We start from the raw sequence: 24,636 nt of genomic DNA on the forward strand, positions 1-24,636 counted from the left end.
CTTTTGTGTCATGGGATGTGAAGAAGTCAGATGTCGTATGTGGAACGTGTGGATCTTTGTGTGTGTGTGTGTGTAACTGCGGTCTGACATGTGAAGCGGGCTCTGGTGTAGCCGTGGAAACCTATTTGCCATGGAGGCAGAGATCCACTGGGGAAGAATGAATAATGGATCAAGGAAAAATGGGAGCTTCAGCAGAGCGCTCTGACCTCTGAGCGATTCAGCGAAAGGAGTAGAGGGAAAGAAGTGTGTGTAGCGTTGTAACCGATACTTCAGTCCCCTATCCTGCTTTCTTTTACTAAAATAAACCCTCTCCTGATCTAATTTGATTCCATTTTGTTCTTGCCGCTCATGGGGAGAGACACACTTACTGCATGTTTGAATAATACCGTCCTTACCCAGGCGCACATGCGTTCACTTTCTGTGGCCTAATTCTGTGTCACTGAGAGGAAACGTATAGGGTTTTTGTTCATCATAGCAGGCCATGACCTTGTTTCATACAGCGAGCAGGTGGAAGATGATGAGTCTCTGTACAAAGGTATATGTGATAGAGAAAACCAGCCTAGGATGACCTACTCAGGGACTCTTCCTCTGTATTTTAAGAATTCAGTGAAAGCTCAGGTGCGCGTGAAGCCGTGGATGAAATGTGACTTTTTCACCTCGCAGCACAAAGGTTTTTTTGTTTTTTTTTGCGGAGACAAAGAGAACGAGTAAAAGGAAGAGACAGGGGGGTGAGGCAGAGTGCGTCGGTTCCCAGGCGAGTGGCTCGACGTACAGGATGAGTGTGGTTAACATACACACAGCAGGACATGAGAGCACACAAACACACACAGACACACACACACACACACACACACACACACACACACACAGACACATAAACTGAAATGTGAACTCCCTCGTAAATTCCCACAAGCGTGCTACAGACAGATAACAGAAGAACCCACACAGAATGTAAAACATCAGATCTGTTTTTCACACACCCACACCCTAATATAACTGGTGTTGGGTGCAAGGCTTGTATTTGGCACGCTGTGGCTTATTTACATTATATTGCTGCTTTACATACACAGAAACTCTCTCTCACACGCTATCTGATCACAAGTCTATTTCTACTACATTAATACTGAAGATTTAAAAAAATACTCTTTCATATATGATTGATCTCATCTTTGCATAAGCTACCACAGCAACGTATGTGTTTTTATGGTATCATTAATGATGAAGTCTGCAGTTCAAATATTGATCTTTTTATTGTTTCTAGAAATCACTGGTAGTGGGCTATAAATGATGATGGTGGGGGGGGTTGTGTTGCTTCATGCATTTGTCTTACATGCACAAATATTAGAAGTGGCACCATCTGCTGGTGTGTGTAAACACATCAGTTTATCTTATAACCGAGTTGACACAGCGCACTATATCACCACCTGCCTTTACATGTTACCTGATACAAACTGAAGACCTGCGGTTTGTGAAACAGGGTCGTGTAAAGTGACGACGGATGCAGGCTGCTATGGATTTTTTTTTTTGTGAATTATTGAGCTCACACTGTTGCATATGCCAGGAACAGGAAAGGCCTTTATTTACTGTAAAACATAAAAGTGCTCAACATAATCTAATAAATTTGGCTGTTTCAGCTGAAAGTAGAACAATTATAATATTATATATTATATCATTATCTTCAAAATTGCATGATAAAAAGTTTTTTATTTATATTTTATACTTCTATATTTATGTGTGAGTCACATGGATTTTGGGTAACACTTTAATTCCATGTTTAGCATGTATAAACACCATACAGACACTTAATAAAACACTATAATGTTGAAAGCAGATATAAGGAGATTGTGTATTTACTAATATAAATAAATATGTGTCAACAATCTTCATATGAAAGAATATTTCATAGTATTACAACTGTGTTTTACTGTATTGCCATTCACACAGCAGCTTCCACTGATGTGTGACCACAGAGGAGTTATAGTTGTTGACAGATACATTATTAAACGCATATCTGCTTACAACTACATGAAAGCATCTTATAAACATTCATTAAACGTTTATATACTGCTTATAAATGATTAAAAGGGGAGGATAAAGTCAGTGTATATATATGCATATGTATTATTGGATGTATGTATAATCTACAAGTACTTGAACCACAGTATCTCGATGGGAGATTTCTTGCAATGATATGATTACATGGAGAGATGAGAGAAGTGATTAAATCTTGTCTCTTTAAAAGATAAGGAGACATATTTTGAGTTAGGAATGAACAGAGGAAGAATTTCACACATGATCTCTGGGGAATTTTTTTTTTTCAAGTCTTTTTTGTCAGCCAAACCACTTCCTCTTGTGCACTTCTGTATTTCACTGACTGATCTGCGCTGCCTGTCTACAGAAAGAATTACTGTATTTCTGCTCACTGCTTTCTCTGCACAACCTAAACGCATGTAGACAGAGAGGTATGAAAGAAGAAGTCTGGTCCGGTCTCCTTCGGGGGGAAGGGATAAGTGTTTGTTTGCTGTTGACTGTGTTTACGAGCTCCACTCTCTTTGTGTTAAGACTGCTCTTCTGAGTTTTGACTGGAGGGCTGTGTGTTGAGTGCAGAGATCATTATCTCTCAGTGGGCTGCTGCTCGCTCTGCTCCGGCGTTCACCATAGGATCAAAATTAATGTTGAAATTAATGAATAAATCATGAGAGCTCATCTGGACCAAACTGATGCAATTTGGACATTCCTGCCGTCATTATTGTTCATTCTAAGGGCATTTCAGGTGCATTGTAAAGTTGTAACCCCCCTACGTCAGTGTAGCAGGGGGTAGGGCTTGCCTCTGCCTCCCACTGCCCACATCAATATGTAATTAAGCACTCCTGGAGTTCTCTCCCTCCAACCCCCCTCTCACTGTCTTGATGGTGCATAATAAACAGATGAGGAGATATTGGTACTCAGTCAGCACTTTCCTAACTAGGCCTAATGTGGTCTCTCTATTTGGGGAATCACATCGCTCTGTCTGATTAAGTCCTCGAGGCAGGCTGGAGATTCCCTCAGGAAAGGATGGATGATACTGAGCAGGAGACAGAAGAGGGACGGCGACCCTCGTGCCCTGACCTGACAGGGGCCATAATTAATGTAGTGTTAATGGGTTTGGTATGTAGGGGCTGGATTTATCACTTAATTGCGTTGGTTTTAGGTCAGAAATGACAGAATTAGACGTAAAAAAATATCAGCATGGGAAATTCCTCAGCAGTATTTCGACATGATTGTGGGTGTTGGTTTTTCATGCAGAGAAGATGGACAGAAGGCAGCGAAGAAGTGAACACAGGTCAGGAGGAAGAGAAAAATTAGAGTTGGCAGGGCGAAAGAAATGCAGAGGTGACGAGGTTCAGGCTGGTTCGCCGAATTCTTTCCATTGCCTTGTCAAAACTGGAGTGCCAGAGCAGCAGTGTTGTGGTGGAAAGGCAAAAGGTCTGCTCTTGTATACACTGATGATGAGGTGTATCCTCGCAAGATCTGAGCACGAGCAGCGTATTGTTCAGGATCATTGGATACTCTGCATTGATTTTTTTTATGCATAGGAGTTAGAGATCAGTAATGACAATGGATTTTGATGCACTCCTAGATTTAACAGTGATGATGGTGTTTTCTAGACAAATGTGATATGGGAGTGGAAGAGGAAGGAGTTAAAGCCAGAGTTAAACCCTTGAAGTCATCCAGCATTAGGGGTTTTCTGCAGAGTGTGAGGAGGTGACATGTGTCTTAAACCTTTGCGCTCAAGGCGCAGCCGTGACAGACCAGGTCAGTGCCTCCAGAGGTGCACATTTCAAGAAAAACAAGTCAAGAGAAAAGAGCTCAGCAGTGCAGAATGAGATGGAGGCTGGCAGCTGCACACAGGGTACAGGTTGACTGGCTGCAGCCTTGTGCAAGAACAATTTCTGCAGTGCATAGATAGGTAATCACAAGCTTTGCAGAAATAATGAGCTACAGCGCAATGGGAAATTGCTTGCAAGATGTGGATCTATGTGTTTTGTAAAAAATAAACCATAAAGGCAGTGTGTAGATAAGCGTGTCTTTCAGCCTAGCAGATAATGAACGTCATTCGCTGCTGCTGGTTCGTGGTTTTTTTTTTGTTCACAGTGGTTGTAGAATCAGTGTGTGCAACCGTTTCATCAACATTGCATATTTATTATGCAACGTGCTCTCCAGCTGATAGTGAGATCTTTGCTAGAATTGGAAAGCAATAAAGATGAAAAGCATTCCTAATTTGTGTTATGCTATGGATCCTTGACACATCCTCTGCACTGTGTGCTTATAGGAGTTGTGCACACAGCACACAACGAGATTGTGTTAAGGGCCCTCATGGTGTGCTGTCCCATTTCTTCTCCTAATGAAAATTATTTGTTTGATCACAACACTCTCTGTGAGCAACCTAAATTATACATGCACTCATAAAGGGAGGCATCTTGTTCTCGGTGTGTTTTGATTAGATTTAGGCCTAAGTGCACGTTTAAATGAAGGAGGAACTCTCCCACTGGGCAGCCCCTAATTAGTTATTATTGAGTATCACATTCTTCTTCTTCATCACTTCTTACTCTTGATATTCACATTCGATAAGGTGTCCCCTTCCTCTCCCTTCTACATTTTCCTCAGCAGCAGGCGGCGGATCCAAAAGGGGTGGTATGGGGTGGCACCCTTAAAAAAAAAAGGCCTGGCTACCCCAGTTTGTAGTCACATAATGCCAAATTTAACACATTAATTTAGATTAATTTGAAAAATAACATGCTAAAAAATGTTTTGGGGGCTTTTCCAAGCAAATATTGTGATTGTTTGCGAATCAAATCAGCATATATTAAGTCTCTCTCTTGCAACACGATGAATATTTCTCCAGCTCTGCCACTGCTCACCATTAAAAACAAACACTGCCTCCATTTTCCAGACGGACAGAATAAGCCAGCATTCTCTGACTCAAGCTGGTACTTTCACTGAGCAATGGGCAGCTGGGTCCTGTAAAGTATTGCCCGGATTAGTTTTTGTTGCAAGTGCCGACTGCAGCGAGCGACTTCGCCCATTAATTCATCTGCTGCGGTTGAAGGTGTGAAATCCCTCGCTGTAGTTTTGCTTCAAACTAAATCCTGCAGCCAGTCAGACCTGTCGTGGTTTCACACCCCTGAGTTCGACATTCTGACATAAAGTGTTTATCACAACTGCACATCACTGTACTTTCATTTATTTGGACTCACATCAGTCTTGCACACAACAGGAGTCTGCTAATCCCGGTGTCTAGTCCACTGGTGTGAGACACAGTGTATCTGAGTCCCTACCAGAGATAGGACACATGAGCCAGGCCTCGTGTGCCTTTTTGTTAATGCACTCAGGGCTTCCCCTGGCACAGGAACAGAGGCTTTCGCTAATATCAAAGCAGTCTCTTGATGCGGATTTGTGAAACACCCGGGAGCTGCAGGGCCAAAGTCCTCAGTCGCTTCATGGTCAAAGATCAGACAGATTTAGAAGTATATGTGCAGTAGTGTGTGTGTGTGTGTGTGTGTGTGGTTCATAAACAGATAACTAACAAGTGACTAATTTCTTGTGACTTTCATCTAGATCTTTTATCCAGGAGATAGCTGATGGCCAGTTTTAGTGAAAGCATAATTATAATTGTGTTTTAGGACATATTGCCACAGACCACTAACATTCGTAATGTCCTGTTTTTTTGAAAATGTATTACTTTGTCTTACAGGATGTGGTATTTGCCCTATCTTCATTCTTCAAAGGAGATTTGTACTGAATACAGAGGAGACATGATAGATGATGGGATCTCAAAGGAGAAGGTGCATTTATCAATTAATGTGTTTATATCATGTTTCATTCAAGTGGGAGAGAGAACATGGTGGTAAGATTTACATTACACCTAAACTGCTCCTTATGCTAAACCATAATAATCTCCTTACACTTAGCTCATAGTTAAAATGAAGGCACTGATTGTGTTGTACAGTTGAAACCAGAAGTTTACATACACTATAAAAAAGACGCATACGCTTTTTTTCTCACTGTCGGACATGAAATCAGACAATCACTTTTCCTGTTTTAGGTCTGTTAGGATTACCAAAATTATTTCATCTGCTAAATGCCAGAATAATGAGAGAAGGATTTTTTTAGACAATTTTTTATTACTTTCTTCAAAGTCAGAAGTTTACATACACTAAGAATACTATGCCTTTAAACAATTTGGGAAAGCCCAGATGATGTCCCCATAGCACATCTTACATCAGTGTATGAATAGAAACTGTGTGGGTTAAGTATCTGACAACCTAGAGACTTGGTCTAGCATTGGTCCCCATAAGGAACCACGACATGGTGTGTGATATGTCCCCACTAAGCTTGTTTATTCAATATGTGTGAAAACAGGCAGAGGTTGATGGAGGAGGAGGGAATATTGAATTTGATGATTTTGTCGTTGAAGTTTTTCGTGCCTGTTGGCTTGAATTTAACTACTTAGAAATTTGTCATTAAGAAAATGCATTAGTGTAACTAAATATTATGCAGTGATAACATCAGACTTAAACTTGTTTTTCATATTTTGAAATGTTTGCAGATGACCATGAATGCAGCTGATGCTGTCATTCCTGTGGAAAGCTCCCAGCATGCTGTCTTGTTAGAGACGCAGATGACTGAAACTTTGAGTCCATGAGACACTAATCAACAGGTACATTCATGTTTAAACATAAACTTTTACCATAATTTTAAGTCACCGTAACTTTACTCCTAGAATATTTTAACTACGTTTGTTGCTTTTTTTGCCCTTTAAGCAGGTAAATAAGCTGTTTTTTTAAATGCATCTAGAAACATAATGGTAATAGGATATTCAGGACAGATTTTAATGTTCATAGGGATGTTACTTTTGATAAAATATCACTCTATTCTGGGACATTCACGACGTCCCAGCATAGCACATCTTACATCAGTGTATGAATAGAAACTGTGTGTTAAGTATCTGACAACCTAGAGACTTGGTCTAGCATTGGTCCCCATAAGGAACCACGAATCCATGGTGTGTGATATGTCCCCACTAAGCTTGTTTATTCAATATGTGTGAAAACAGGCAGAGGTTGATGGAGGAGGAGGGAATATTGAATTTGATGATTTTGTCGTTGAAGTTTCGTGCCTGTTGGCTTGAATTTAACTTTAGAAATTTGTCATTAAGAACATGCATTAGTGTAACTAAATATTATGCAGTGATAACATCGGACTTAAACTTGTTTTTCATATTTTGAAATGTTTGCAGATGACCATGAATGCAGCTGATGCTGTCATTCCTGTGGAAAGCTCCCAGCATGCTGTCTTGTTAGAGACGCAGATGACTGAAACTTTGAGTCCATGAGACACTAATCAACAGGTACATTCATGTTTAGCACTTAAACTTTACTCCTAGAATATTTCTAACTCACCGTTTGTTGGTTTTTATTCCCTTTAAGCAGGTAAATAAGCTGTTTTTTAAATGCATCTAGAAACATAATGGTAATAGGATATTCAGGGCAAATTTTTATGGTTATAGGGGATATTTTTTTTAAAAAATATCTCTTTTTTGTGGGATTCACCCCCCCCCCCCAAACCCCTTTTTAAATCTTTTTATTAAAAAAAATTGTGTTTTAAATAACCAACAACCTAGGAGTTTTGTTGTACTAGGGTCCCTAAAAAAAAACCACAAATGGGTGTTGTTTTGGCCCCCACTAATCTTTTTTTTTATAAAATTGTAGAAAACAAGAGGGGGGGGGGGGGGGGGGGAGAATTTAATTTTTGATTTTTTTGTTGTTGGAAGTTTGGGCTGCTTGAATTTAACATTAGAAATTTGTCATTAAGAACATGGTAGTGTAAATTTAATACTAAGCAGCGATTACATCAAATTGAACACTTGTTTTTCATATTTATGTTTACAATTACAATATTTTAGATGTAGTTATATTTTAAGGCTGTCTTTCAAACGTAAAAAAAAGTCAATGTTTTGCCTAAACTTACAAATCGCAAATGTTGTAAATTTGATTTGTCCTAATTATTCAGATTCATTTTCAAGGTATATTTTTTGACAGCACAAACGGTGTGTTTGCAGACAAAGGAATATTATCTATGTTCAGAAGTATAAACATTCACCAAGTCAGACTTCAGTTTCAAAATATTTTCTTGTGTTTAGACTTTTGCTGTTTTTAGGACCATTTGTTAACATCACTACTCCAAATATTTAAGTGTGTGAGAAAAGTATAATATAACATTTGCAATTAAGTGGTTGATTAACACTGTAGGAATTTTAAACAATTTTAATTGTATTGTCATAATATAGTACACTGGGATTGTGTTCAGTTCCAAGGATATATGTCTAAGTAACTTCTTTTTGTCCTTAGATGAAAGGCACAGATGTTGAAGATTCAAATGAAGTATCCGACTCTATACAAGTTTGTATTGTTGCTTTCAGTTTTGTCTTGAGAGAACGCAAATGAGCAGGACTCAATAAAAAGTTTAAATGTATAATTTAAATGAGAGTTTGACTTCTTGAACTAAGGAAATTATTTTTTACTATGAAGTAATGCAGCAAACAACACAGACAAACATGAATACTAGTTTTAGGGTTGTTGAGTATTCTGTGACTGAGAAGTACAATATTCCACAGTTTCTGGGTAGTTGACTGTGGTTAAAAATAAGAACCATGTGAGACGTAAACGAAGAAAACCCCTTACAGTGAAATTAAGGTTGAAAAGTTTGATGGGTGAGACAACAATTTAGTAATTCACTACTAAATTCTTGGTACTTAAGTGACCCCTGATATCAAGATTAAGTTAGAACAATGTCTCTAGTATAAATGATATGTAAATCATTTGATTCCCATTTTATTTGTATAACAAATTGTATGTTTACCCTGTTTTCGCTATAAATAAAAACTAAAAAAGTATATTGGTTCTGGAATAAATAATGTTATTGTGTTATGTACAGTACTTTTGTGCAGTTTGGTTTACAATGTGGAATTGTGATTCACAACAGTATCCAACCCTACTTAAGAATCCTCTTATATTACCACAAACCACGAGCACAGTAGTTCTTAAAGCTTAAAATACACATTTTCTTTAGTGAAAATATCCTAATGACACACTTTCTGCATTAATTTTGGTGCTGCTAAAGTAGATTATATCATTTACATTATTGTGGTTTAATTCTAGTATTTGGTCTGATGCCTGTGGATAGCAGCTTGATAACTTTATGAAAAATCTATTATTAAAGACATAACCTGGTTGGTAGAGGACAGCTCCATTGCAGCTTCATAGCAGTTTACAGTACGAAGGAATCACAAAGTGGTTATATTATGCACTGCCATTGTTGTAGTGAACCTTGTGATCAAAAGAAGACAGGTAAAATGCAATAATCTGAGGATTATATCACTTAAGCTTGTTGTTTTACCATGGTCCCCAGTAATCAATTGGAAATCTGTGTAAATTATGCAAATTATATTTAAATGAGGTCCCCCACAAACATGTTTACTGGATTTTACATAGGTCCCCAGTTAGCATGATGAAAACCTTACTTCATCAATTCAGATATTTGAAGTCGTGTATGAGCTAACCAACCAATGGTGAGTGTGCCTGATTTTTTTCATACCTCTAGAACCTCTAGAAAGGGTGGTCCCCGCAAGTGATGATCAGAAATTTGGTCCCCATTGCAAATGGTAACCAGTATGTGTGTGTGTGTGTGTGTGTGTGTGTGTGTGTGTGTGGTTCATAAACAGATAACTAACAAGTGACTAATTTCTTGTGACTTTCATCTAGATCTTTTATCCAGGAGATAGCTGATGGCCAGTTTTAGTGAAAGCCATTAAAATGTCCTCTATGCTTTTGATTATTTCTGATTTGTGGTGGCTCCTTGATGGGAAAGTCATTATAAATTTAACCACTGGTGGTGCGGTGGAGCAATTTTTTTGATGAGTGTCTTTTGCCCACTAGTCATGGGAATTCTGACTCTTTTTAGTGATCCAGATCATTTGACTCAGATCGTGTAATAAGAGTCGGCTCTTATGGCTCACAAATGGCTCTTCATTTATCACTTAAAGCTTTTATTTTTCAGCAAAATTTTGCCAATAGCCAATCATGGGGCAGTTGTTGCAAATGTTTGGTGGGAAGAAGATGGTAAGAATGAACTGAGTAGATTTACATTATGATTAATCTGCATTATGCTAAAGAGACTTGCAATATGAATATACAGGAAAAAAGGTTTGAGCATGCAGCTAGTTTAACCCATTTTGATCTTAAAATATTAATTAGTTATGCTAATAATATATGCTAATGTTTAAATCACAGGCCTTCCATCCCATAAGGTTGTTTTGCGATGAAAATGTTCTACTCATAATAATATAGGATATATCCTAATATATCCTAATAAATAGGACAGACGAGCTTTATTTTAACAAGATTAAAAGTCAATAACACTGCATACAGTTGACAAACAATCAATATAATTTGACACTATGTTTGACAACAAGACCAGCTAGCTATCCAGCCATGTCATTGTCCATAAATCAATATTAAGATTTTCATAAAGTAATGACCTGAGTTGAATACAGTGAATGGGACGTTGGGATGATCGCTTATACAAAGTCACAGTAAATTCAGAGGGGCAGGGTAAGGGGGTTCGCTACACTTGGTTTTCATTTAATTTATTTCAGCGCTTTGATTTAGAACGGTGAGCAGACCGTTTCACTGGACCTGCTTAGTATGTGTCCTACATCAGGAATTAATGGGCACCCTGTAGCCAATCAAAATCGAGTATTCACCCAGACCATGATACATCCATGGATATAACAGCTATAAATACTGCCGTGTTATCATCTTGTTAATATGTCGCTCATTAACATATCCAGCAGACACAGAGCAACATTAGCATTCACTTGGTGTTTCAGGGTTAGGGTTTCAACCTGAAGTCCAGTAGAACCCACCGCATTACCATCAAATTACTTAACTTTGCTGTTACTTAAGTTGGATTGTCTCACTGAGGTTTATGTTTGACCTGAGGAAAAGAAAGTTGTTCCTGAAGTCTGTTGTTCTGTGGCCCTCGCTGTGGGAAGCTGGTTGAACCGAGGCTCCGGCCCTCTGAAAAGAGACTCACTGACTCGTATGCTCATATTAATGCCCCGAGTGCTTTTGTCCGCTCTGCTCCACAGATCTTGAAGAGTGCGCAAGTCAACTGTCTTTGTCGTCTGTGTTTGCTATGAACTCCAGCCTCTCCAAATGTCATCCTGAATCAGCCTCTGCTGCAGTGCTTTGTACATGAGTCAAGCTGTCTCATCCCATTGCAGTCGTCTCTGTCTCTGTGGTGGAGCACATGTGACATTTTAACTGGAGTGTTTTTTCTGGTGTGCAGAGGAGAACGAGCTGCTGTTCTCAGTTTTCTCAGCTGTGGCGTAATAGGTTGCACAATCAGGACAATTTAATGTCCATTTTAGAGGTCACAAGGCCATTTAAAGAGTGGGAAAAAACAGTTTCTACTTACTGTTTTTTTATTACAAAATGAACAAGAGTGGACAAGCACAACATGAAGCACCCCTAGCCCTGCAGAGGACATGAGTGCTTCTAAATATTCAGTGTTTTCTGTCTCTAAATGGCCTCTAGATGGATGTAGTAGTATGACCCCGAATGAATGTATATGATGTGAGTCACTTTCCATGGCCACGAGGTACTTTATAAAGTCAGTCTATAAAGTCCTTTTTTTCTTTCCTCTTGTAGAGTTCCTGCCCTCCCAGTAAAGAACCTGACTGGATCTGGACCAGTGCACCCAGCACTAGCAGGTTAGACAACATTCATTGTACAGCACCTGCAAAAACAGCTATGAAAGGAGTCATTTTTGTATTTAAAGTAAAATGTCATGCTCATATTGATCTTGAAAGAAATTCACAATCAGTGCTTTTTCCACTTCTTCGTTTGTGTGTATGTGTGTGTGTGTTGTACATATGCATCAGGTATGACAGGTATCCTGATGTGCGCTGCAGGTCTGCCGGTTTGCCTGACTCGGGCCCCCAAGCCCATTCTGCACCCGCCACCCATCAACAAGAGTGACATGAAGCCTGTGCCAGGGATCAACGGCATGCGCCGCAAAACCAAGAAAAAGCACCTGAGGAGAGGTAAAATGGAGGGAATTCAATTATATGAAAACAAAGAAGTGTAAATGCTGTCATTGTGTTTGTATAGTGTGTTTGTGAATACAAAATTAAACTGCACTGAGGAGAGGAATAGACCAACCACTGATAGTCAGCAGACTTTCTCTGTCCTGCCAAGCTTTGCAGGATGTTTCCGTATCAGCTGTCTCTAAGTCTGTTGTTTAGTGTGCAAACAAACCCAAAGCTGTTTTTGTTGTGATCAAGGAGCTGTAATTGTTCTTTAAATGCCTCCCATTTAAGCTCTATAAAGGTGTTACAATAAATCTAACCTCACCCAAGGTCGCTGATTAGTTAGGAAAGCATTCGTGTACCTTTTAAAAACAAAAAGCTGCTGTTAAATGTAATGATGATTGCCAGTTCAGATTTATGAGCAAATGTGGTGAAAGTGTTACTGTAACCATTTTATAGATGTGACATTATGTGCAGATTGACAGAGGCAGGAAAAGTAATTAACAAGGGACTGTTGCACTGAGCTGGTTTGAGAGGGGATTTGGTGTTTAGTTGGGCGGCTTTGGGCCTGAATAAGTGTTGGTCGATGGAAGCCGTGGAAACCGCCAGCCTCCCAAGGGACTTTTTGTCCTAATTGATCAGTGAGGCTGTTCGGTTTCCATCCCTGCACTGTGATTGTCCTCTTCAACCCTTTAGAGCTCTCCATTACTTACTGGTGGGGAGATGATGCAGCAGAACTTTATTTTACGGGTCCCTAGTTTCCTATAATTTGCTAGGAAGGAAATGATATGTGATTGTAAATGTACAGGAAGGGTCAGATTTATAGATTATACGGATTAAAGTATGTAACAGTATTAATTATAGGAAAAATGGAGATTTAACATTACATAGGCACAGCGATGGTTAAAGCTAAATGCTAATGTCAGCATGGCAACGTGATGGACTGATGCCCTAAAGCCATGCAGAAAGTGGAACTTTGTCTCTATTTAAAATTTATTTTCAGTGTCTTTGCGATGTGAACATGCTTGATGAACACATGGGAAAAGAAATGCAATGAATCACAAAGATAATTTTATTTAGAGATGGATGCAGAAACCAGGTATTAAACAGGCCCCAGAGCTAAAGAGCATAGTATTTATTGTCCTTAATTATGCACACAGTTCATGACAACTGTACTGGACCAAAATTTTCCTCTTTGTAAATATGTATATTTCTGCTGTAAAGTTAGGGCATTTTAATATGGAGCCTTATGGAGATCACTCACTTCTGTAGCCAGACTCAAGTTACTTTTGTATTGGCTTCATTTGCAAGCCACGGAGGTTGCCACTTAATTTTTCCCCATAATTAGTGCCAAATTACACAGTTCTTTATGGATCTTTAAAATGTGTTACCGTGACACTGCAGGTTGAGGAATGATGCAGCAGACAGACTTGTACTCAGAGATACTGGAGGGCTGTGAAGGGAATGGAGATGGATTTTTCTCGTGCGGGGAGATTTGGGCTTATCCCGCTCTGCTTTCTGTACAGAAAAAGGTCAGAGGCTTTTGATCCGACTAATGAAGCCATCAAATAGCAACAGCGTAAAATGTTTAATTGAGTCTCTTCTGTCTCCCTCCTCCTTTTCCCTGTTTTCTCTCCTCCCTCGCTTCATAACTCTCTGCCTCCTTTGTCTTCCCTAACCTTTATACCGTATACATTTTTTTTATTGCTCAGTCTGTCACTTTCCACTGCTCTCCCTCCCTCTGTTCGCTGGCTGTCCCTCAAATGAACAAACAAAAGGCTCTGGGGGAAAAGAGGTTGCCTGTAAGCGTATTAGGGGTGTAAGCTGTGGGTGCGCTCTCAGCCATGCTAGCCTGGTTGCACACAGGGATTATCAGAGAATGCGGGAAAGGCTGGTTGTTATGTGCCAGTTTGAAGGTGACCTCCTCTTCAACATCACAGACAACACGCTCAATTCACGTGCACGCTCACACTCTCTTATCAGCAAAAAGTGAGGCTCGCCCAGGCCAGAGTGGCCTCTGAAACTGATGGAAGTTTGTCATCCGTCAAGATGTAGCTGTTATTCTCTGGTGTTGAAATGACAAGCAAAAGCCATCCAGTGGTCTGTCTTGCCTTTTGTTCATACTTACACGCGGTGTGTGGGTGTAAGTAAGTGGCAAGTTTAGCTTTTCTTTGATGGTCATCTCATCTCTCTTATGATTTATTCTGTGACAAGGGAAAAACCCAGAGGATGTGGTGCGAAGATACACAGAGAAGATTAAAGTGGTACCAGATGAGGTAAGAAAAACACACCAAAGTTTTCTGCCCACCAAGAGATGCACTCTGTCACCATTTGATGCCCTAACCAAGTGTGAAAGTCTCATAGGTACACAGTCATGTAGAATGGCAGATGAAGTATTTTGCTTGGCTATTCCAGGACTGTACCATCTGCATGGAGAGGCTGGTCATGTCATCAGGCTATGAAGGCGTCCTGCAGCACAAAGGCATCAAGCCAGAGCTGGTGGGCAAACTTGGCAAGTGTGGGCACATGTACCATCTGCTGTGCCTGGTGGCCATGTACAACAATGGCAATAAGGTGGGTAAAGCTTGTGAGCCAGACGTTGTTATGATGTCACTCTAGGCTCATATTATAAACTCGCTAGGTCTTACAGCTTGACTGGATTGCATGGCACTGACAGATGATCAGGCTTCAATATTGTCACACACAGATGGGGATCTTATATTGTTTCAGTCATATCAGCCTTGGCAGCACAGTATTTTGTGAAATCATTAGAAATTCTGCTCACTTCGGTTTACTTGCATGAGCTACAAATGTACCGCTTGCCGATGCAGAAGAGGCAAATGCAAGAAGATTTAATGAGCTGCCATCAGTGTTACATTAACAGCAGTAGTTGGTCTAATGATCAAATCAGTCCAAGAATTTGTGTTAAACACACACATTAGCATTACATTATCACACAAATAGCAAAAATCCTATTTACTTCTGATGGTATCTAGCCTTGTAGATAGTTTTGGTTTTATTCGTCCAAGTTTTGAAATAATAAATAATAATAAAATAAATAATAACTACATTTTCCACTTGGTTTTCTAGCTGGCTGCTAACTTTGCTGTTCTGCTATTTGGTGTTGAGCAGTTAGTGTACAGTGGGTTTATTTTGAGTTTGACCTGTTGCTGAATATGAGGTTGTTTACACCAGTGAGAATGAACCGAAATAAAAAATTCTTAGGACGTAAAACCGAAACAATGAGCTGAAAGTTGGCAAAAGGCTTTATAGATCTGAGAGGAACTGCAGAATTTTGTGATAATTCTCTGTAGATTCATCACTATGAGCAAACCCTTTCACTATACACTTGTCATTTGGGTCCATTATCTTTATTTTTTAAACCAGGATGGCAGTCTTCAGTGTCCAACATGCAAAACCATCTACGGGGAGAAAACAGGCACACAGCCCCCTGGGAAGATGGAGTACCACGTCATCCCCCACTGCCTGCCCGGCTACCCAGACTCCAAGACCATCCGCATCGTCTATGACATTCCTGCTGGCATCCAGGTCAGAACCGTTAAATCCCAGTGCTGCTTTTGTGCCTTGATCCACTGTCTCTCCTCTCTAAATCTGAGCCCTTTCTATAACTGCTGCTTATCGGCTTAAGTTTGACGGTCGGTTGTTCGTGCAGGAAGGTGAGGTGTAAGTCACGGAAGAAACCAGCCTTCTTATGGATCACACTGTGGTTCTGGGCAACTTATAGTCATTATATTAGGACTATGATTAATGACTATCTTCATCATCTATTCATTTGCAGGTTTTTTTTGAGTAATTAATTCATCATTTAGTATATAAATAAATTGACTTACAAAATGAAGATAAAATCAGATGAAGGTCATTTTGAATGTATATCTGCAGCAGAGAGGAGAGCATGTTTTGCAGCACAGGCTCGAGCCGATGAGATAAAAAAGGTCGCGTATTTCATCCTGACTACTGAGAGGAGCTTTAATAGAGTCAATAAACTGACCTTTTTCCACCAGAGGAGCAGGCTTTAGTGTCCCGGGGGGACAGAGAATACTGGAGGGTCACCTGACCAGCACAGCAGCACTACCACCAGGGAACATTTCTGTTCTGTTGATCTCCCGCCTCTGTTTCCAACACGATAAACAAAAGACACAAAATACACTCTGCATGTATAAATTCAGTAGTTTTCTGCTGCTTTGCACTCAGACTGGTTTGCCGGTCTGTGTCTTTGGGCTACATGTACTTCCCAGTGAAAAAAGAGGGGAAGACAGTAAATAATGTGACATTTTAGAGGCAGAAAGGCAAGCTTGGAATAGCAGCAACGTGTTTGCAACACAATTTAAACGTCACTAGAAGTAAGGAAAAAAGGAAATTATGTGACCAAGTTTGTCATCACAAGGAAACCGTAACTACATAATATGATTCCTTCATTAATAAGGGTGGGGGTTTTACTGGTGAGGGTGCAGGAAGCGTTGGTGACCAGTTTATCTTTGCCCCCACCCGTCGGACAAGATTTAATTTTTTTACGCCTTGAAAGCAACTTTCTGAAATGTGATATTTAAGGAGATAATTGGATATTTACAGTAGCATATCTCTCCAATGATTTGTACACAGGGCCACTGTAAGCAGCGTGGACATTAAAGCTCGTCCTGTGGGTGCTGTTGACATTTTCAGCGCAATTAAGTTGCAATTGGAGGAGAAGGAGTTCTAACGTTTGTTTTTGTTCTTGACATTTCCACCAGACCAATGAGCATCCCAACCCCGGGAAGAAGTTCAGTGCAAGAGGGTTTCCTCGACACTGCTACCTCCCTGACAATGAGAAAGGCAGGAAGGTAAGCTCCGACCAAGAAAGCACTGATCTAACATTAAACCTCAATGAGCATTAAAGCCATGCTGGAGTCCAGTGCACCCTGCTGCATACAGTACAATTTATTCCTCTAGAGGGGAAAGCTTTTCTAATCTTTCTACAATCTGTGCTTGTATTTGCTCGTAGTTTTTCTTCATTAAATGTACTAAAGTGACTTCATTATTGTGATGGGCTTGTATTAAAGTTGTTAGTTTATTTATCTCTCTTGTAAGGTCACATGTGAATTATTGTTTTTCTAGGACTGCACCTAACAATTATTTTCATTATCGATTAATCTGTGGAGCATTTTCTTGATTAATCAGTTAATTATTTGGTCCATGATGTGTCAGAAAATCATCATCATCAAAGCAGAAGCTGACGTCCCCAAATGTTTTGTTTTGTCCCCAACCCAAAGATATTCAGTTTACTGTCATAAGAGGGTTGAAGAACGTATCATTGCAGCTCTATTGTTTTCAGGTTTAGTCACAGCACCTTGTGTTGCATGCCAAAAGAAAGCTTGTACTCACATGCATTAAAGTAACACAATGACGTATTATTCTTGTATATTAATGTTATTACTAATTTGGCTGTTAAAAATATGCTTTCTTTCAAATCCAGGGATCATGATGCCCATTGTTATTGTATTATTTTATTTCAGTAAGATCAAAGTGGAGAATTATTATTTCTTATTTAACAGCCATTAAGTTTCACTTACCGAGAACACAGATTACATTTCAGTTTTGGGATGATTCGCTTTGAGTTCAATGTTCAGACAGTAGTTTCACTATTAACTGGGAAAACCGAGTTTCTGAGTAAGATGAGTGAGATGTGTCAATAGACCACAGTGATACGTCAAAACAAATGTTGTGAAAGAGGACCAGCATTATTCTCTCACATTATACTCACCAGTTGCCAACCTTTTCAAAGCAAAATGAGCACATATATGCAGCATACTGGGCCTCTTTCATCTGTAATTTAGGGGTAATATTTTATCAACCTTTGTCATTCAACACCAGTGTGTTTTTCCACTATTTAATAATTAGTAAAACTGAGATTCTGTAGTTTCAACCGTTGAACTAGCAGGGCTTTACATGCCTTTATCTCATCTCGCACTGACTTCTGTAATGTACTTTTCTCTTTACTTATCTGCCCTTAATCGTCTGCGGGCAATCCTGAATGCTGCTGCACAACTACTCACTAGGTAAAATAGATGGCCTCACATTACCCCTGTACTTACATCTCCTTGATGGCTCCCTGCTGCCTATAGGACCCAGTTTAAAATTCTCACTCTTACTTACAGAGCATTGCGCGGTCGGGCTCCTGCACCCTTACTCATCAGCTCTCTCCCTTAGGTCAAATGTGCTAAATTTGCTGTCTGTGCCACGCACCCACCTTAAAACCTGTGCTGATCGAGCTTCGGTGGCAGTAGCACCTGAACTATGGAATGATTCTCAGCAGACATCGGTCGATGACGATTATCTGGTGTTTATATATAATATAAATACATCTTACTTACTTACTTGCACAAATACTTAGAACAACATCACTATTGCATGTTGTTGTAGACTGTAAAAATCAATAAAAAAATAAAAAATAAATAAATAAAAAAAATACAATAATGACAATTCACACTGGTGTCACATGTTTCCATCCCTTCTGATCGAAGCTGGAGCTGATAAGTGCTAGTGATTAATGCTGAGACATTTGGAAAGAATGCCGATTGTACCCCTTCTCATTAAAGACAAAAGCCAGATGTTAGTGGGGGTTTTTGTCCAGTGGGAAAGGGCTTAAAATGTTCTTTTGCTTCAAATGTTGAGACCCACTAGTCCTGCTTGTGGTGTGCTACTTTCTTCTTGCTATAGAGGGATAATAACTTCCTTCTCCAACCTCCTCCCTCCCTCCAGGTCCTGAAGCTGCTGATCATGGCCTGGGACCGACGCCTCATCTTCACCATCGGCACGTCCAGCACCACGGGCGAGTCGGACACGGTGGTGTGGAACGAGATTCACCACAAGACAGAATTCGGCTCCAACCTGACCGGCCACGGCTACCCCGACCCTAACTACCTGGACAACGTCCTGACAGAGCTGTCGGCCCAGGGGGTCGGCGAGGACAACCTGAAGGACTGATGTGCAGCTGAGCTAGTACACAGGACCACAACCCACCATGCCCCGCCGTCTCCCAGAGAACAGGGACACTGCATGACGGGCCGACAACTCTTTACTCCCCACAAACAAAAAAAACCCCTGCAGAAGTGGTGGCACAAGAGCAACGGAAGCAAAATAAATGACGTGGTTATGATCAGTCTTTTTGATGTGTGTAACCTAAGATCCCCCCCTGCTGTCTCTTGATACATGCCTTGAGCATGTGTGTTTATGCCAAATTTTCTCAGAGGGTTGAAGAATGTAAAGATAAGGTGACATTTCTGTCTTGATGTCGGTAGCTGCAGGTAAATGGTCTTTAACCCCTTTTAGATCCAAATTGAAGCTGTTCCTCCTGAGGGGCCAAAACTATACAAAGGCATATTTGTAAATGCTGAACTCCAGAATGCATGGCCCAGACTAACGCTGCATAATGAATGTTGGGCGAATATCTGCAATAGGGAGAGGTGTCAATAGATCGGTATTGCTTGTTTTTGTGAAGAGACATTTAAGAGAATTTCAGCATTCGGAATGATCCTGAATCGATATTTTGTTCCCCCTTTTCTCTAATAATTAATTATTGTCGTGTAACAAGTGGTGGTTTTGTGATTTGAAGGAGAGGATTTGGGCTTTTTGGTGATATTACTGTAAAGTTGCACTGGGCATCTCTGACATTTTCCACTTCTGATACCTTAGGTCAGTTGTTCTGTAAAATGAAAGCGTGTTCTGTAGTGCATGAAGTAGATTCCAGAGAGCTAAAGGCTATGAAATATTAGTGTTTGGTTGTAAACGTATGTTGTGTGGTTAACCTTGTGGACTGTCTATGAGAGGAGACGTGAAATAGATGAAACAAGCATCTCACCGGTCAGTTTGATGCTTGTTACGAGGTGTTGTAACTTGAAAGGCTGAGGTTGTGAAGCGGGGTTTGCTACACTCCAAGGTTAAACTCATTTGTTTTGTTGACACACTGATGACGCTGACCTCTGTGAATATAAAGCCGGCATTATTTTTCTCCCTGCTGGAGCAAACCCAGGCGTTGGCACGATCCATCATGCTGACCATACATGAGGGGCGAGCGTGTGTGATTGCGTGCTTTGAGGCATTAATATGCTGGCTCGAAGTCCTTGAGGAGAATAGCTGAACACTCTCCTCACAGATGGAGGTCCCCTCTTTTAAACACCAACAGTTTTCCCTTGGAGATTTCGGGCAGCCCTCCTGCTCGCCTGCCATCTGAAAGTCTCTGGTGAGCTTGTTTGCTGCTAGGCAGTGCACAGGGCTCCACCGCTTGTATAGCGAGCAGTGAAATATCTCATTCCCTGCGTGAGCTCACTCAAGAGTTGCTAGGGCCAATCCTGATGTATGGCCTCGCCCCCACTTTCCTCCTCCTCCTCCTCCTCCTCCTCGAGAACCATGCAAATGTTGGTATGTTATTTGCTGGTAACCATTTTTTCCTACGCTCTCCTCTTTACCCCTCAGATATTATGCCTGTAAGCTAAAGACTTTTTGAAGGTCCTTGGTGGAGATGTGATGTTTCTTTAGTCTGAGATAAAAGATAACCCAGTGCTGCATAATTCTCCATAAATATATCTGATCAATGTTAATGAGCGGGGGTGTAGATGTAAGGTTTATCGAGTGGACACCCAGCTGTGAGCTTCATTTTGGAGTGAATCATAGTCTTCCATAGCACTTTGAGGCAACGGTTTTGTTTAATCAGTAGTTTAATTTTTAGAAAAATGTCTTAAATTGCAACAAAATCTGTCCTTTTTTTTAAGTTGATGTTTATAAACTGGCTTGCAATGCTTTGAAAAATATATATAATATACATTTGCAGATGTGATATACCTTTAAATTCAAGCTCAATTTGAGTCAATGGTGTAAGTTTAATTTATTTTTATACTCTTCTATATAAAAAATATAATGATATCGACTGGCCCACATATCTATACACAGGCACATGTTACCATGAATACATAAAATCTGGCAAAGATGAATTTGTCAGTATGTCAGGGACTGTTGAAATATGTACGACATGTTATGGACGTCTTATATTACAAGTAGTCTTAGCGTATGCTGCTGTCGTTACCTTAATGTAGAATCTGTGTAGTCGATCCCCTGTGGGACTCCCAATAAATACAGTAAATGTGTCTTTATTATTGGTGGGGGAGCTTTAGCAGCATGAACATGACCGTTTCCCCTCCAAATGGGCCATTTCTCTTTTTCTACTTGTCCAGAACATGGGAATGGATGCAGTCAGCAATCTTTGCTCAGTTTGAAGATGAAAACATCACACCTGGGTTAAAAAGAAGCTACACATAATGCTTAGTTTGTTTTAGCTAAGTGGAGCAACAGATTGGTGGGATTGACCTCAGTCAGTTGTCAATCTAAGTACACTGAATTTAATGTTTTTAAAGGCCCTGTAAACCTATTTTCTCAACTAACTATCCTTATCTTAAATGAACACAATACAGTTTTCTTCCAAAGTTTGAACATTTTTGGTTATTTTACATGAGATTTTTTTGTATTTGTGTGTTCCGATATATAAAGAAGGATGACATGACAGTTGTCTAAAAGTGAAGCCAAAACATATCGGTCGCCCCGTGGTGGCTGACTGCAGTATAGATCATAAAGCCTCAATGTTAGCAGATGGGCCAAACTAAAAAAACAAAATACACGTCAAATAAATGTTTCCCAAAGATTGCTTCTGTCATTTAAAGTAGTTCTGATCACTCTGATGTATGTTCAAGTGTTCATTTTTCTGCTAAGTTTGGTTTGAATTAGTTATTTGAAGCTATAAAACAGGGGTTTTACATCATGATTTACTTGATGGACCTCGATACCGTGGCGCCAAACCCGATTCCTCTCTGGCTCCAAATGGCATTTTACGAATTGGCAATAATTTGACTGTGGGACAGTTTGTCCAGTCTGTTGATTCGCCTCAAAAACAGCCAATGTAATGCACCGATGTCTGAAGCTAGCTAGCAATGTATACTAGCTGTAAGCAGGGGTTTCAAACTGCCGGCCTGGGGGCCATTTCCGGCCCTCTATCCTCCTCACTCCGGCCTGCGACATGATGTCCAAAATATAATATTATCTGGCCCGCAAGATTTATTTAACTTTTATAAGTTTAAAAAATAAATTTGTTTCATATCAAGTTAAACTGTCCCTTCATATGCAATTAAAATGAAAACACAATTTTATATATATATATATATATATATATATATATATATATATATATTTAACTGTATTTCGTCAAAAATGCTCACAAATGGTTGATAATAAGATAATATGAAAATGATGATACAAAGATGTATAAAAACTGCTTTTTGCATGTTTTTGTTCAGTGTAATGTCAGTAATGGAAGTATTTTAAGAATATTGCACTTTCTTATTGTACTTAGTAGTGGCCCTCCTCTGAGATGACAATACCAGCAGTGACCCCAAGCCAATTTGAGTCTTGAAGTTAAACTCTTCCCAAAAATCAGCTGATTATCCAAACGTTAGCTTTATTGCTGCTTATATAATCATGAATATTTAATCTTACAGAGAAATACTTAACAGTTTTCAGGGTCTTTGAACTGCACAGGCTAAAACAAACCACTAAAAGTATTTGTCTGTGTGATTTTGACCCAGGTGTTGAAAACAGTCATTGTTTGGCCTGCTCCATCTCAAGTTTTCTCCTTCACGACCTTTTTGACTCCCTTTATAATACGGGACAGCAAGAGAGAATGCTTCCAATCTATCAGGGAATTTTTTCCACGTTGAGTGAAGTTTCATTAACCAGAGAAATCCAAATGTTTGCTTCTTCGACCTTTCCTTTCCATGTGTCGGCCTTGTAGTATGAACGATGCAGGCCCTTTAGACTTTTCAGGTGTGTACAGACTTATATGGGAATGATGAATAAAACATGGTTTGGTATTTGTTTGATTAAGAAAGAGAGCGAGATGGTGTTTATGCAATTTACTATTTTTAAAATCTAATACATGATTTATGTGTAGCAAGAAGGCAGATTCTTTCGGTTTAAATGACGGTGGATGTTTTCTTTATGGGGTGCCTACCTCCAGGTTTCTAAACGAAAGGGGTCGCAATCCGAGGATGTCCACATGCTATGTATTAGAAAACATATATTTTTGATGTCTTTTTTTGAATGATGATTGTCTCTAAAAGAACTATTACATAACATTGCTGTATTACTCTTATCAAGATTCATTCCATACTATTTTCCATTTGATTAGGAGCGGGATAAGGGATGAAATCACTTTGTCTAGGAGTAAATACAGTTGTACTCTCTCGTAGTGTCAACTGCAAACTGTACTTCTCTCTCTAAATGATACCGTAACATTTTGTGTGGATATACTGCGTGTTTGTCTGTGCGAATGTGCGTGAATGTGTGCGTCTAGTAAACGAATCGTAGGTTCATGTCCTTTAAAGATACAGTAATGTTCTCCTAGAGGTGCATGTTAACCAAACTGTGAGCAAGTTTATTGACAATGCATAGCTTTTTTGCGTATGAAAACATCATAGCTTCTTTAGAGATATCACCCAGGTCTTCTGGTGGTTTAGCACTGTGGTTTCGCATCTTACTCCAGTTCGTTAGAAAGATTTTTTCCTCTTATCGGGTTTGATTTACACAGATGGGGACGAGACAGCGTTTGGCTGCTCTCCTCACTCTTTTGACAAAACATGCAAATGTTTTGACTTTTAAGTGCTCATTTCAATTGACATTTTCAAATCATGACTTCTGTGGTTTGAGTTCTCTTAAGCAGTGTCTACATATTGCTATTTCAAATGGTTCACAAAGAGAAACTGAGACAAACTAAAAGCAAGATATTGAGAGACATTGATTAAACTATAAAGGGCTTCTTAATCTATCGGTCTTTATTGAATTGTGATGACCTTGTTGCATGTTTGTGTGTTTCTCGTGGAAAAATAAATGTACCCTCGACAGGGGTAGTTTGACCTTTTGTCACCTTGGCTCTTCCTGGTTTTTTTTCCCCCACTCAGTGGCACATCCTCCTTTATTTAGCTCCACCATTTCCTTCTCCCCGGGCAGCTCTGTGCTCTACAGCCTCGTTATGTGGATATAAATGAGCTTTGCTGGAGCTGTGGAGTGCAGCAGGAACAGTTCTCACTGGCAGTAAATTTGCTTTATGGTCATTTTCTGTCACTGGCTGCTGTATGTTGGTGCTGTGCTGAAGAGCTGTGGTTGGTGCACACTAAAGCAGGCCCTCCACCAGGGGCCTGAGGGAGACCAACTTTCCCTTAAACTCACCCCTTTTCCTTCCAGCACTGACTGACCCAGCAGCTCAGGGCAAAGGTCAGTCTCCTGCTAGTTCTGGTACCTAGCCCTCCTGCCCTGCCTCCTCTCATCGCTCACCTCTCATGCCTAATGAGAGAGCTAGAAGGGAGACTCTGCTGCATCACTGCTCTCATTAGCATTTAAATAAGGCTCGGAGGACGAACGGCTGCAAACATTGTTTGTGTGGCATTATTTAACATTAGATTCTGACT

The 24,636-nt window shown here is 40.0% G+C and overlaps 1 protein-coding gene and 1 long non-coding RNA gene across 6 annotated transcripts in view; both read left to right on the forward strand.

Moving 5' to 3' along the window:
* Positions 1–24,094, forward strand: part of dtx1 (deltex 1, E3 ubiquitin ligase) — a 56,120-nt gene extending 32,026 nt beyond the window's left edge. For 3 of the 4 annotated variants that reach the window (XM_051422026.1, XM_051422027.1, XM_051422028.1), the window contains exons 4-10: positions 11,754–11,815; positions 11,987–12,148; positions 14,348–14,409; positions 14,549–14,707; positions 15,521–15,682; positions 16,882–16,971; positions 18,890–24,094. In XM_051422026.1, coding sequence (XP_051277986.1) covers positions 11,754–11,815; positions 11,987–12,148; positions 14,348–14,409; positions 14,549–14,707; positions 15,521–15,682; positions 16,882–16,971; positions 18,890–19,114 — 922 coding nt within the window. In that variant the 3' untranslated portion in view covers positions 19,115–24,094. The remainder of the gene's footprint in view (positions 1–11,753; positions 11,816–11,986; positions 12,149–14,347; positions 14,410–14,548; positions 14,708–15,520; positions 15,683–16,881; positions 16,972–18,889) is intronic. The other variant, XM_051422029.1, reaches the window with a different exon arrangement.
* Positions 5,876–8,935, forward strand: LOC127375785 (uncharacterized). 2 transcript variants are annotated; one of them, XR_007887399.1, is made up of 3 exons: positions 5,876–5,887; positions 7,280–7,390; positions 8,391–8,935. It is a non-coding gene; the product is annotated as an uncharacterized LOC127375785 (long non-coding RNA). The 2 variants fall into 2 exon arrangements; XR_007887398.1 differs by lacking the exon at positions 5,876–5,887 and adding an exon at positions 6,518–6,700.
* Positions 24,095–24,636: the final 542 nt, after the last annotated feature.

The sequence above is a fragment of the Dicentrarchus labrax genome, unplaced genomic scaffold (genome assembly GCF_905237075.1).
Source record: "Dicentrarchus labrax unplaced genomic scaffold, dlabrax2021, whole genome shotgun sequence".
Taxonomy (NCBI): Eukaryota; Metazoa; Chordata; class Actinopteri; family Moronidae; genus Dicentrarchus; species Dicentrarchus labrax.